Source organism: Petaurus breviceps, unplaced genomic scaffold (assembly GCF_028583685.1).
Source record: "Petaurus breviceps papuanus isolate PSGF00001 unplaced genomic scaffold, PetGlider_PUasm1.0 90721, whole genome shotgun sequence".
NCBI lineage: Eukaryota > Metazoa > Chordata > Mammalia > Diprotodontia > Petauridae > Petaurus > Petaurus breviceps.
The window spans coordinates 4,420,811-4,433,434 of NW_027187322.1; the positions used below are offsets into that span (position 1 = coordinate 4,420,811).

The 12,624-nt window shown below is 57.4% G+C and overlaps 2 protein-coding genes across 9 annotated transcripts in view; both read left to right on the forward strand.

The window, feature by feature from the left end:
• ALDH3B1 (aldehyde dehydrogenase 3 family member B1) overlaps positions 1–3,841 on the forward strand; it is a 28,181-nt gene extending 24,340 nt beyond the window's left edge. For all 5 annotated transcript variants that reach the window (XM_069066514.1, XM_069066513.1, XM_069066515.1 and 2 more), the window contains 3 exons: positions 134–300; positions 2,151–2,250; positions 3,246–3,841. In XM_069066514.1, the coding sequence (XP_068922615.1) occupies positions 134–300; positions 2,151–2,250; positions 3,246–3,439 (461 nt within the window). In that variant the 3' untranslated portion in view covers positions 3,440–3,841. The remainder of the gene's footprint in view (positions 1–133; positions 301–2,150; positions 2,251–3,245) is intronic.
• A 1,239-nt stretch (positions 3,842–5,080) lies between these two features.
• On the forward strand, positions 5,081–8,499 carry NDUFS8 (NADH:ubiquinone oxidoreductase core subunit S8). Of its 4 annotated transcripts, none has more exons than XM_069066519.1 (7): positions 5,081–5,184; positions 5,679–5,733; positions 5,829–5,894; positions 7,633–7,722; positions 7,813–7,985; positions 8,071–8,199; positions 8,302–8,499. In XM_069066519.1, exons 2-7 carry the CDS (start codon positions 5,679–5,681, stop codon positions 8,431–8,433), a joined length of 645 nt encoding a protein of 214 aa, XP_068922620.1. In that variant the 5' UTR covers positions 5,081–5,184; the 3' UTR covers positions 8,434–8,499. The 4 variants fall into 4 exon arrangements, with proteins under 4 accessions (XP_068922620.1, XP_068922618.1, XP_068922619.1 ...); XM_069066517.1 differs by lacking the exon at positions 5,081–5,184 and adding an exon at positions 5,256–5,327; XM_069066518.1 differs by lacking the exon at positions 5,081–5,184 and adding an exon at positions 5,256–5,303.
• The last annotated feature ends 4,125 nt before the right edge of the window (positions 8,500–12,624 follow it).

Genomic DNA, 12,624 nt, shown 5'->3' on the forward strand with positions numbered 1-12,624 from the left:
CTCCATGGCCCAGCAGGCATTGCCTTAGCCCCTGCCCTATGATGACATTTTCACGCCCCCACCACCCCGGCTTCCCCTGCCCTGGGTCCCTCTGAGAACCCCGGCCTGAGGTCTCCCCTGTGCTCTGAGGCAGCCCCCACGGTGCTGGTGGATGTGAAGGAGACGGACCCAGTGATGCAGGAGGAGATCTTTGGGCCCATTTTACCCATCCTGAATGTGCAGAGTGTTGAGGAGGCCATTGCCTTCATCAGGAAGAGAGAGAAGCCCCTGGCCCTGTATGCCTTCTCCAATGATTCTAAGGTAAAGGAAGGTGGTGATGGTGGCAGGAAAATGGAAGAAACAGAGGTCTGAGTGGCAGGTCTAGGGCTAGGGAAGGCAGAGAAAGATGGGACAGGATAGTGGAGCCTAAGGGAGGGCCTGGGGACCAAAAGGTCAGTGAAGCCTGGGGGGAGGGGACCATGGAATGGAATCAAAGGGGACCAGTGGGGGCAGTCAGGCATGGCTCTGCTCCCGAGGCTGGACCGAAGTTCCTTGTCTAAAGCCCAATGCTGCCAGTTTTCACCACAAAGTTTCTTCACTGACTGCAGCCTTGCAGCATTTACTGACCCATCCTTTCTGGCTTCCCCTTCCAGCAGCCAGTCCTCTGTCTTTGTTCAGCTCCCACACTCCCCCTCCCACCTCGATCTCAGGTGCATTTATATCTTCTAGAGCTGTTAAGGTGGATATTTTTCTTTATTCTGCTGAGCAAGTTTCCTTCCTTGCTAAGGATCTGAGGCCCTGGATCTTTTTGTTGGTTTATGACATGAGTGAGGCATCCACACATATGTGACCTGCTGTTCAGGGGTGGGGAGCCCTCGTGAGGGCAGATGGAAACACGTTCATAAGGTCTTGTGAGTCTGGACAAAAAGCTTCTAGCTAGAAAGGGAGCGTGAAGGACAAGACTGGCCTCGGGGATGTACCAAGTCCAACACCACCAATGTTCACCCAGCACGTTCAGCAGAGGAAGAACAAGGCGAGAAGGCAGCTGCCCCTGCACAGACACACAAAATCCAAACTCCAAGCGCAATCAAGCCCAGAATCTGACTGGGAGAGGGAGCGCCAAAGTGAGCCCCATGCGTCTTGGGAGAGAGAGCTGTAGGTCTTGCCGCGAGGAGCAGAGGCTGGCGACCATGACCGATTCCTGGCTAAATTCCAGAATGTCTCATTGAAGGGAGGATTTGGGGGCATTTAGAAAGGGAAGTGATGATTCAGAAGCAGGCCGGCCCTCATCACCATCAGGTCATGCATTCCAAAGCAAGCTCATTTCCTCTTCTGACTGGGTTGCCAGGGGACCCTACAGATCTGCTTCACCCAGATTTTGGCAAAGTACTTGACACAGTCTCTCATGTTCTCTTGGATACAACGACACTGGCCAGATGACCTCTGAGTCCATTTAGAACTCCCTGAATGCCCAGACTCAAAGAGTGGTCAGGTAATAAGTGTCTGAGGCTGGATTTGAGCTCAGATTCTCCTGACACCAGGTCTGGGTGTCTGTACCACCCAGTTACCCTATTGCTGTTGAGAGGATTCCTAACTGAGTTGGACTTTACAGTCTCAGAATGCTGCTACAGCTCTGGTCAGTCTCTTCCGTAAAAGGGTGGGGGAGAGGGCTGGACTAGATCATTCTGGCTGTCCCTCCTGACTCCAAATCTATTATACTATTTTATCCTAAAGGTAAGAGGGAGACATGGAAGGTTCTTGAGCAGGGCAGTGGCATATATAGACTGTGCTTCAGGAAGCCTCCTTTGGCAACTGGGTGGAAAACCGGAAGCCGAGGAGGCCTCTGCCACAGTCCAAGCCAGAAGTGATGAACCTCTAGCTAGGTGCAAGGGGTAGGGGAGAGGGAAGAATCTGGGGGACTCAGAGAAGGGCTTCACCCTCAATCTGCCTTCAGGCTCCTGCCTTGATATTAATGCTTCAGCACTCTGCAGTAACTAAGGCAGATTCACGAGGTCTTCAGGGCATCTCTCCCAGGCACTACTCAGGTATGTGTGCCTCAGCCCCTTTCAGGCAGCAGAGGGCAGAGGGGCAACAGGATTGCTGGAGCCCCTCTGCAAATGCCTGCAGCAGTGTGCCAAGGCATCTCCTGAGCCTTCTTAGCTTCCTTCTAGGTGGTACACCGGATGTTGGAGCAGACCAGCAGTGGGGGCTTCTGTGGGAACGACGGGTTCATGCACATGACTCTGACCACGCTGCCCTTTGGAGGAGTGGGTAGGTCTGGCACCCTGCCTCACAACCAGCAGCCCTCCCTGTGGTCCCCAGCTCTCTCCAAAGTCATGAGAGATGCTGTAGACACCCTGTCCTTTCCTGTTCCCTCCACAATAGCTATAATGGGTCACAAGTGGTCCTTGAGCCTCGTTCTTCCTGCTTCCAAAGCCTTCTCCACTGTATCAGTGTCTCACTTTAATGCTTATTGAATCAAACTACCCTTCTGGGTCCTGGAAAATGCACAAAGGTTAAGAAAGGTCCAATTCCTGCCCTCAGGAACTCACAGTTCAGCAGGAACTATTAAGACTTTTAAAACATTTTTTTTTTGCTTTTTTTTTTTGGAGAGCAATTGGGTTAAGAGACTTGTCCAAGGTCACATGACTAGTTTTTTTGTGTGTGTTAAGTGTCTGAGGTCGGATTTGAACTCAGGTCCTCTTGACTCCAGGGACGGTGTTCTATTCACTGCCACCTAGCCCCTTTAATTATTTTTTTTAACATTCTTTGGTTCTCAAATTTTGAGTTCCCAGTTCTCTCCCTCCCTCCTTCCTCTCCCCCACTCACTGGTAAGGCAAGCAAAATTCTATCAATTATACACGTGAAACCATGCAAAACTTATTTCCATATTAGCCCCATAAAAACCAGAAAGCAAGAAAATCCTACTTCCATGTGCACTCTCTGGAGGAGGAGGGCAGTTTCCCTCAGGAGTCCTTTGGAATTGCCTTGAGCACGTGCTGGTCAGAGCAGCCAAGGCTTCCTGTTCCTGTGCAGCCCCCTTCAGGCTCTTCTCCACGCACTTTGCATCAGTTCACGAAGATCCGACACAAGACATTTTACCCAACTCCATGTCCTAGGGCTGAGGGGTTTTGCTGAATCTCTCTCCTCCCCCCACTCCCAGATGGCAGGATGCGGATTGTACTAAAAGTGGGGGTGAGGGGGAAGGAGGCCTGCCTGACCCAGGAGGCCCAAATCCAGTCGCTGCCTGCCTTTCTGTCTTGTAGGAAATAGCGGGATGGGCATGTACCATGGAAAGTTCAGCTTCGACACGTTCTCTCATCAGCGCAGCTGCCTCCTGAGAAGCGCGGGCATGGAGAAGCTTAACTCCCTGCGGTACCCGCCCTACGCCCAGCGCAGCCTGGGGCTGCTGCTGTCCTTGGTGGAGAACAGGCGCAAGGGCCAGTGCACGCTCCTCTGACCCGTGCCCTCACCGCCGTCCTCGGGCCTCAGCGGCAGGGCACACATGGACTTGCAGTGAGGGCTGTGCCGGGGCCAGAGAGCCCTACCGGCTGTCTGGCTTTCGGGGACCTGGGCTCCCTGGTGCTTCTAAGTAAAGGCTTGTGGGGACCCCAAATCCAGCTCTCTGATTACTGCGCTGAGGCTCGCTGGGGCTGGGCTCAGCCTAGGCACGTTTTTGGACGGACACTGGACTCGCTGGACACTTGAGGACGGATGGAGGAGCTGGAGGCATTCAGCTTGGGGCAGACTGAAGAGGGCCAAGGGCCGTGGGGCCGAGCGGAAGGTTCCCTTGGGTTTTCATCTGTAATGGGAGGGGGCTGGAGTGGGTGACCTCTAAGGACCAGAGGACAGACAGAGAGGCAGGTGGGCGCTGGAGAGGGAGCTCCAGGCTCCGCGCCAGGAGGGCTGGGGGGGGGGGGGGCCCTAAGCAGAGGTCAGGTGACCACTGACAAAAACATCGCTCCAGGGGGCTTCAGACCCAGCCCCTCCCAAAGCACCCCACTCCAGTACACCTTCCTGACTCCGCCCTCCCCTCACAAGCCCCGCCCCTGATCAATCCCTGGCCTCCTGCCACAGCCTCCCCACCCACCCCACCCCCGCCCCGCCCGGCCATCTGAGGGAAGCTGGAGACTTCGGGGCTCCCCACGGACCCCTCCCCAGCTGACTGCACATCGCTCCTCTCCCACCTCCCAGCCTTTGCGGGTGCCCCACTGGAGGGCTGAGCTTCCAGGCTCTGCTCAGGACGCCCCCTTCCTCACCAATGACTTGCCATTTAGGACGCCCTGTGCCCCCACTCCCAGAATGCGGACTCCCCCAGAGTAGGAGCCCTCTCGGCTTGCCCTCGGACCCTTGGCTGGCACAGTGCCTGTACAAAGAGGGATTAACAGGCCCGCGCACACTGTGAGCCAGGCCTGGAGCCAGGAAGACTCAGGTCAAATCTGGCCGCAGACGCTTCCTGGCTCTGTGACCTGGACAAGTCACTTCACTCTCCCTGCCTCAGTTTCCTCATCTGCACAATGAGCTGGAGAAGGCAATGGTGAACCCTCCAGAATCTCTGCCGAGACAGGAGAGGCGGGGGCTGAGCACCCCCTACCCGCTTAATGCAAGCATTCTGGGGATGAGGGGAGGGGTGACATGCCTAGGGCCGGGCGCGGGGCTGGAACCTTTGGACATGCGAGCCCACGTGGCCGCAGACCCCTCCCCCCGCCCCACGAGGTCACTAGAGACCCCTTCCTCTCCTTTACTTTTCAATTAAGGAAACTGAGGCTGGAGCAGCCTGGACGCCTGCACTAGGTCACCCAGCAAGGTCCATCCATGGGCCCACTTCACAGACCAGAAAACTGAACCGCCCACCCCACCCCCGTAACGCCTATCACGCCCCTCCCACATGCATCCTGGCACCGCCCCTCACGTGACGGCAGCGCTAACTTAGCTCATTGGTTCCTCCGCACAAACATGGCGCCGCCCTGCTCGGCTTCCTGCGCGGCTCCGAATCCGGCCAATGATCCGCGGATTTAAGCTTGTGGTCCCGCTTCTGGCCTCTCGGCCAATCAAGATTCTCCATTTTCGCCCTGCGCGCCTGAGTGACGGGCCAGCGCCCCAATGGGAGTTGCCTGGCGATGACAGCGTTTCCCCCACCCCGCCCACTCCGAGTGACCCGGCTCTGAGGTTCAGCAGTGGCGGCGGCGCCGGCGCTTCCTCCAGGTGGGCGCGCGGCTCAGCGGGCCGGGGAGGGAAGGGGAGGGAGCGGCCTAGGACCGGGAGTGAGGCCGGGCCAGTCCGGCTGCGCCATGCAGGAGGCCGCTCCAGGCGTCCTTCAGCATGTGAGCATGAGGGTCACCCTGAAGGTGCGCATGCGCCATGCGCACGGCCGTGCTTGGGGGCGGAGGCTGGGTCAAGGGTCACGACTTGGCTCCTCCGGTCCCTCACGCCCTTCACCCCCCAGGCCTTCCCGCTCCTCCCCCTGCCTCTCTGTTCGAGAGAGGCTAGGTTCCGGGGACCTGGAAAGGACCCGTCCAAGGTCACAAGCGGAGCCGCGCCCCTCCCGCCTTCCCCTGGGGGCCCCTCCCCCCCTCCCCGGGGCCTTCCCCGTGGTCCGACGTCCTCGAGCTCCGGGCCCTCCGGCTCTGGGAGGAGGGGGGAAGGATGGGGCGTGGGGCAGGACATGCTGCTGACGGTGGCTCCCCTCCTCTTTGCAGATGATTGGCCCTAACATGACTCTGCTGCATGTCCTTTCCCGGGCCAGGGGAGCAGGTAGGCCAAGCCCTGGGGCACGGGCCTTAGGGGAGGGGGCAGGAGGCTCTTCCCACCTGGACTCTGGTCGGTCACATCGCTGCCTCTTTTTCCAGGAGCAGCCGGTTGCCGAGGCCTGGCCAGAGGTCTACACAGCAGTCCCTCCTCTACCTCCTCCTACAGTGAGTAGCCCAGGCTTGGTCCTCAGACTGCGTGGTCTTTCTCCACTCTCTGCCCCGAGGGACCTTTGACCTCTGACTTAGCCACACACACACCCCCCATCCCGTACAGGCACACCCTCAGGGCAGAGATGGTGCAGCTGTAGCTTGGTCCAGGGTGGTCTCTGCCACATTCTCTGTGTGCCTGGCACCCGAGCAGAGAGGTGTCCTAGAGCCCATTTCTGGAGCATTTGTGGGGTGCTTCCTCCAAACCTCTCATGGACAGCACCTGGTGCTGATGTTCTTAGTGCTTTTGGGGGCAGATGAGGAAGCAGGGACTCATGAACTTGCTCAGGGCCAGAGGGGTTCTGGGAGCTACCAGGGCACTTGGGGGAAGGCCCTGAGGCTCTGCCCTGCTCTTCCCATCCAGGGCTGGGGGACAAGGGGACCCAGCCCCCTGCAGGTCCTCAGGCTTTGCTCCTCTGCTGATGAGGAAGAAAGCCTCAGCACTGTCTGGGCCCAGGGCCCTCGGGGAGTAGAAGCCTGCTGCCTGGTGTGTCCTCTGGCACGGAGGGTGCCCAGAGACCTCTGGACACAATGCTGGGCTGCACCCTCACAGGCCCACAAGATGTGAGCTAGTATTGCTCCAGCTATTGGACATCCCAGCAGAGAACAGGTGGCGGGCGTCCCAGGCCCTCGCCCACATCCCCATGCAGCCCCAGACCCCCTGGGGCCAAGTTCCTTCTCCAGCCTCGAGCTGGTCTTTTGGAAGGTGACGGCACCAGCCCGCCTGTTTCTGGGGGTGCTCAGAGATCCACCTCCTTTGGTTCAGCCACGGCAGCAGCAACAATGGTATGTCCCAGGCCGTGTGTGCGTGCGCGTATCTGTGTCTGCATGTCTGTGTGCACACCTGTGGCAGCCTCTTCAAAGAAAGAATGTGCTGGGCCAGGCACAGGCAGGGTCTTTGCACACAGGAAGAGGGGACTTGCAGTCAGAGTTCAGTGAGCGACTGCTTTGTTGTTCCAGCAGACTCGGCCTGTGCCCCTCCTCTTCCTCTGGGTACAGCTGGCAGATGTTTCCAGGTTCTTGGCATTTGGAATTCAGGATGTGCCTGAGCAGAGATGGGGTGCCTAGCCTAGTGCTGCCTCAGCACTAAGGGAACAGCAGGAGACGAAGCAGAGGGAGACCCTATGTGTGTCAGACACCCCTGGGAATGAGGGAGACAAGGAAGGCGTCCCGATGCTCTGAGGAGCACCGACCAAGACGTGCCAGACCCATCGGCCTGCTGTGCCGGCCCTCTCCCCACCAGACCAGCCCCTGCCTGCAAGCCTGGGTCCCCTGCCCTGAGCGGGGCCTGAATATTTCCCTGGAAGAAAACCACACTATCCTGTGATTTATTTGAGGTTCATTCCTAGCACCTCGCTCAGCAGGGGGCCCCCTCCTGACCCCTTTGAGGTGTTTCCGATACATCCTTAGACAGCTGACCCAGTGGTGAGGCCAAGGCATCTTCAGGCAATAAGTCTAATTTATCCAGAAACCCTGTTGTCTGGTCATTTTGTTGATTTATTTTTCTGGTGAACTGAGGTTTTGATGAAAAATCTTCCTAAAATGTCTGTTCACTTTCCTGCCTTAGTAAGTAGAGTAGATTGCACTAGTGGGTTTTGTGGGTCCCCAGGGATGCTGCAGCCCTTCACGTCGGCGTCTGCTCTGCTCATCCTTCCTCCCCTCCTCTCCCTGACAAACTGACCCGCCTCCTTTCCAGAGTATGTGAACATGAAGGAGGCCCCCATGGACATGAAGTCTGTGACTGACCGAGCAGCCCAGACCCTGCTGTGGACAGAGCTCATCCGAGGTGCGTGCTGGGTTCTGGGGGTGGCTCCTCGGGAGGCCCTGGCAGGGTGGAGGCAGACAGCCTAGCTCGCGACCTTCCCCTTTGTTGTAGGCTTGGGCATGACTCTGAGTTACCTGTTCCGGGAACCTGCCACCATCAACTATCCCTTTGAGAAGGGCCCACTGAGCCCCCGCTTCCGCGGGGAGCACGCCTTGAGGCGCTACCCTTCGGGGGAGGAGCGGTGTATCGCCTGCAAGCTCTGTGAGGCTGTGTGCCCAGCCCAGGTGAGGCACCCGGGCGGGAGAGGTGAGCGCTGTCCAGCCTGGTGGGGCAGGAGGGGGCTCTGCCACTAACCCTTCCCTTCTTCAGGCCATCACCATTGAGGCTGAGCCCAGGGCGGACGGCAGCCGCAGGACGACCCGCTATGACATCGATATGACCAAGTGCATCTACTGTGGCTTTTGCCAGGAAGCCTGCCCCGTGGACGCCATCGTGGAGGTCAGCAGCTGGGGCAGGGGTCAGAGGAGGGCTCCAGGGTCCCCACAGGGCGTGGGGGCAGGGGGCACCCACAGGCCTTCACAGCTCCCCCTCCCTGCCTAGGGCCCCAACTTTGAATTCTCCACGGAGACCCACGAGGAGCTGCTTTACAACAAGGAGAAGCTTCTCAATAATGGGGACAAGTGGGAGGCCGAGATCGCCGCCAACATCCAGGCCGACTTCCTGTACCGGTGAAGCCGGACTCCTGGCCACTCCCTTCCCGCCCAGTCTGGGCCCCCAGAATAAAGCCTACAAACGGGTGATGAGAGTCTCACTTGATGGAAGTAGGGACGCGTCGAGTTGTGGGCCTGGGCTCCGCTGGCCCCCTTTCCCAGGCCCCACTTCTCCATTTGGGGAGTCCTTGATAGCTGCTGCCCCTCCCCCACTTTCCCCTTTCCTGGGGCTGGTACTTCCTCATTGCTGCCTGCAAAGCAGGAAAGGAGATGGGCCCATACAGGCCACTCTCCCCTAAAGGCCACCCTTACTTAGCACTTTCAGGTGTGGGAGGAGGGGCAGGCTGGGCAAAGTCAGTCAAGGATGCCTTAGAATCGCAAGGCCTGGCTCTACTGTGTGCTCTAGGCCCATGTGCTTGGGTAGGAGAGAGGAGAGGGTCCCCCACATCCGTGAAATCTAATTTCAGAGCAAGATTGGGAGGTCACAAGTAAAGGAAGATCTGACACACCAGCGAGTGGGAAGTAAATGGGCATGAGGCCGTCCAGCCAGGGTCAGAACCAGGGGAAAATCACTGACTATGTGAGGCAGCCCCGCAAAAGCATCTGGAAGGAGCGAGTGAGGGGTGTCATCGAGGCCTTGAAGGGTGGCTAGGGCACACAAGCTGTAGGGAGAGGAAACCCCTCCAGAAACCTGGGGTAATTCTTTGCTCTGTAGTCCTGGTTCTCTGGGAGCAGAGACTTAAATGACTCAGTGCCTGCCCCCATAGAGCCTCCAGTCTAGTGCGGGAGATGGGCAGGGCCCCAAGCTCATCCACCTTAAGGACAGGGAAAGAATGTTGGGCCTGGAGAAGCCAGGGCGCAGACTTGGGCCCGATGGGCCCTCCTCAGGTATCCCAAGGGCAGAGCACAGCGGGGCTCAAAGCGGGGATGGTAGAATGAGGGGCAGGTGCAGACAGGCTGCCGTAGGCCATAGGCCAGGAGGGGTGCCCCGCCAGCTGGAGCTGCCCAGAGCGGAAGGCTCCTCCCTTTGCAGGGCTTTAGCATAGAGCAGATGACCATGGCTGTACTCTAATAGGGAATTAGTTCTCTCTGGGCGTGGTTGGATTGGCAGCTAACTAGGGGACCTAGAAGATGACAGAGCACTGGTCTAGACTCAGGAAGACCTGAATTCAAATCTAGCCCCAGACACTTACTGGCTGTGTGACCCTGGACAAGTCATTTGACCCTGGCCTCAGCTTCCTCATCTGTAAAGTGCTTTGCTGCTATAGAAATGCCACTTATAGACCCTGTCATCCCCTAATTCTGCAATTCTGGGTGTGACGTGCACAAGGGTAATGAAAGCGGCCAGCGGGACTACGGGAGAGCCCGGGAGCCAGACCCTGCAGGGAAAACCCATCCATCCACAAGCTTCTTTATTAAGCACCTACTATGCGCCAGGCTTTGGCTCCAAGAAGCAAATATCAGTCCCTGCCTAAGGAGCTCAGTCCCATGGGGGAGAATGTGCAGAGGCCAGGCTGAAGAGGAGGAGGAGGGAAGGCCCCAGAACCCAGGGCTTCCTGAGGGCAGGTGGGGCTTTAGCGAGAGCTCTGGGGGAAGACTGGAGGCAGATAAGGGGAGAGCGTTGCCCCAGGGTGAGGCAGTGCCAGATGCCAGAAGGGAGCACAGAGGAGAGGGGAGCAGTAGGGCCTGTGGGGGGGGGGGATGACACGGAGCCAGAGGGAGAAAGCCTTGGGCCGACACCCGGGACCCCCACGTGGAATGGTGGCCTCAGCTTCCTGCCCTAGAGGCTGGTCTGGAAACCCAAATTGGGGTATGTCCAGTAACTAGACCACAGAGGGGCCAGCAGGCAAGCTTGTGTCAACAGTGACCAGGAGTAAAGGTCGGGTCCGTGCATTGTAATCGTGCCCAAGCCCAACTCAAAGGCCATAGCCAGTCATCACCTGGGGCCCCCATCTGCTCAGGCTGCCCCTGGACGGGCTTATGGAGCTGGTCCCACACTGGACAAAGGACAGGGACAGAGAGACCTGTAGGGGAACCAGAGCCCCGATTTTCCCCATGTCTTGGGTAATGCCCTTGATGGCCTATCTCTCAATACACAAATAACCAAGATCAGGAGATGGGAGTTACGGCAGGGATAGGAGGGGGGGTGGTCCGAGTGCTGCAGCACCCTTCACACGCACAAGGTAAACAGGTGTGTCAGCTGGGACCCCAAGGGAGCACACGTTCAGAACCCCAAACGGGAATCACCCAGAAGGCAGAGAAAGAGTGCAAGGGATTTCTGGGGGTCCCCGATGGAGATTCCAGCTGACTGTGTGCCCCACCCCCCAGAAGAATGACCAGAGGCTCAGAGGAGCCACCAGGGGAGCTCCCTTGTTTGATGGAGACTTAGCAAGTTTAAGGGCTTTATGCAAGGCCTTGTCTATGGCAGGGCTAAAAGGGACATCTTCAGAGCTGGGGTGAGAGGCTGGGGCTGGAGTTGGGCAGACCTGAGTACAAACATGACCTCAGAGACTGCCTAGCTGGGTGACCTTGGGCAGATCACTTCAGCTGTTTGCCTCAGTTTCCCCAACTGTAAAGCGAAGCACCTACCTCAGGGTTGTGGGAACTGAGGAGATAATTGTAAGGAGCTCAGCACAGTGCCTGGCCTGTAGGTGCTTTCTAAATGCTAGCTTGGATTAAGAAGAGCCCTCCGGGTTGTGTGCAGGCTCCCAGGCCTCTGTTTCACTGGGCCCCATCCCCCAGCCTCTTGCCCAGAGTTTGGTGCTTGGTCATGGTGCCTTGGGCAGTCCTAGCCCCAGGACTGAGCACCTGGCTTCCAGCTTGCTAGTTACCAGCTGTGTGAACTCTGGGCTTCACTTTCCCAAATGACAGCACGAGGGAATTGGAGACCAGAAGATCTCTAAGTCACTTACTCAGTGACTCCGACTGTTGACTGGCTCCAAAAATCTGGCTTCTAAAAATGAAGAAACAGTCCTGAAACACTGAAGCAACTTGCCCAGGGTCACCTCCCAGTTCAGGGCCCCTTCTGCCACACTGTGCCTTCTGCAGAAACCTGGGGGGGATGGAGGGGCAAGGGCACCCCTGTGATAACACCCGCCAAATCTGTCTGTGTCGGTGGCCAGAGGCAATGGGGACACGGCAGGGCAGGGCAGGCAAGGAGGAAAGAGGATGTGGTCTTGGTGAAAGAGTTCTGAATTTCAATCAGAGATCCAAAGACTAGCTGGGTTATTTCTGAGTCACTTCCCTTTCCAAGTCTCATGTCCTCTCTGAAGTAAGGACACACACACACACACAGCACAGTAGTGAGGGTCTTTCTGGAGCTAGGCCCATGAAGCTATCAAACTGTGTATACCCTTTGACCTAGTGGAAGCATTTCTAGGTCTAAACCCAAAATGATCAAAGAAGGAAGAAAACCCATAGGTACAAACACATTTACAGCTTTATTTGTAATAGCAAAGAATTGGAAATCGACTGGGGAATGGCTGAACATTATGGCAGATGAAGGTGATGGAATACTGTTTATTGTGTTGTAAGAAATAATGAGCAGGGATGGTGTCAGAGAAACCTGGGAGACTTGTATGAACTGATGCAGATGGCAGGGAGAGGAACCAGGAGAATGACTGATACAGTAACAGCACTGTAGAAATCCAGGTTGCTGAGGAGACGTGGTGCCCTCCTGGCTCCTGGGGAAAAGGACAGGGTGGCAGATCCTCGAACCCCCAAGACAATGGGGACTGCAGCTGCAAGAGGGGCAGCAGCGCTCTGTGTGTGTCGCGTGCACGCCTGTGTCTGTGTGTCTCCTATATGTATTTACATGGGCAGCTCCCCATGAACGGGTCCACTTAATGTTCAGTTCCTTTATCTTCAGGGCCTGGCATACAGTAGGTGCTTAATCAGTACTCCATGGTTGTTTGAATGGGACTAGGTGAGAGTGGGGTTAATTAGATGCCTTCTGAGCTCCCTCCTGGCTCTGGGTGTGTCCCCCAGACTCCTTCAGCTTTACCTGATTCTGCCAGCCACCTTTCCCCACCTCTCATCACCGGGCCTCAATTTCCTCTTGTGGACTCGATGGCCCCTAAGTGCCCTCCCAGCTCTGACCACTGTCATGGCCCCAGGTGGGCCAGAGAACCAGTCCTGGGGCCAGTGGCTGTAGCAATTGGGGCCCCTGGGCCTTACCAAAGGGGCCGGGCAGGGATGGGAGGAGGAGCTGAGC

What these genes read in the sequence shown, in the direction of transcription:
- NDUFS8 (XM_069066517.1), top strand. Translation starts at nt 5,271, where the DNA reads ATGCAGGAGGCCGCTCCAGGCGTCCTTCAGCATGTGAGCATGAGGGTC. An exon ending in CTCCTCTACCTCCTCCTACA is followed by an intron (nt 5,895 to 7,632) that starts GTGAGTAGCCCA and finishes CCTCCTTTCCAG; the next exon opens with AGTATGTGAACATGAAGGAG. An exon ending in AGGCTGTGTGCCCAGCCCAG is followed by an intron (nt 7,986 to 8,070) that starts GTGAGGCACCCG and finishes TCCCTTCTTCAG; the next exon opens with GCCATCACCATTGAGGCTGA.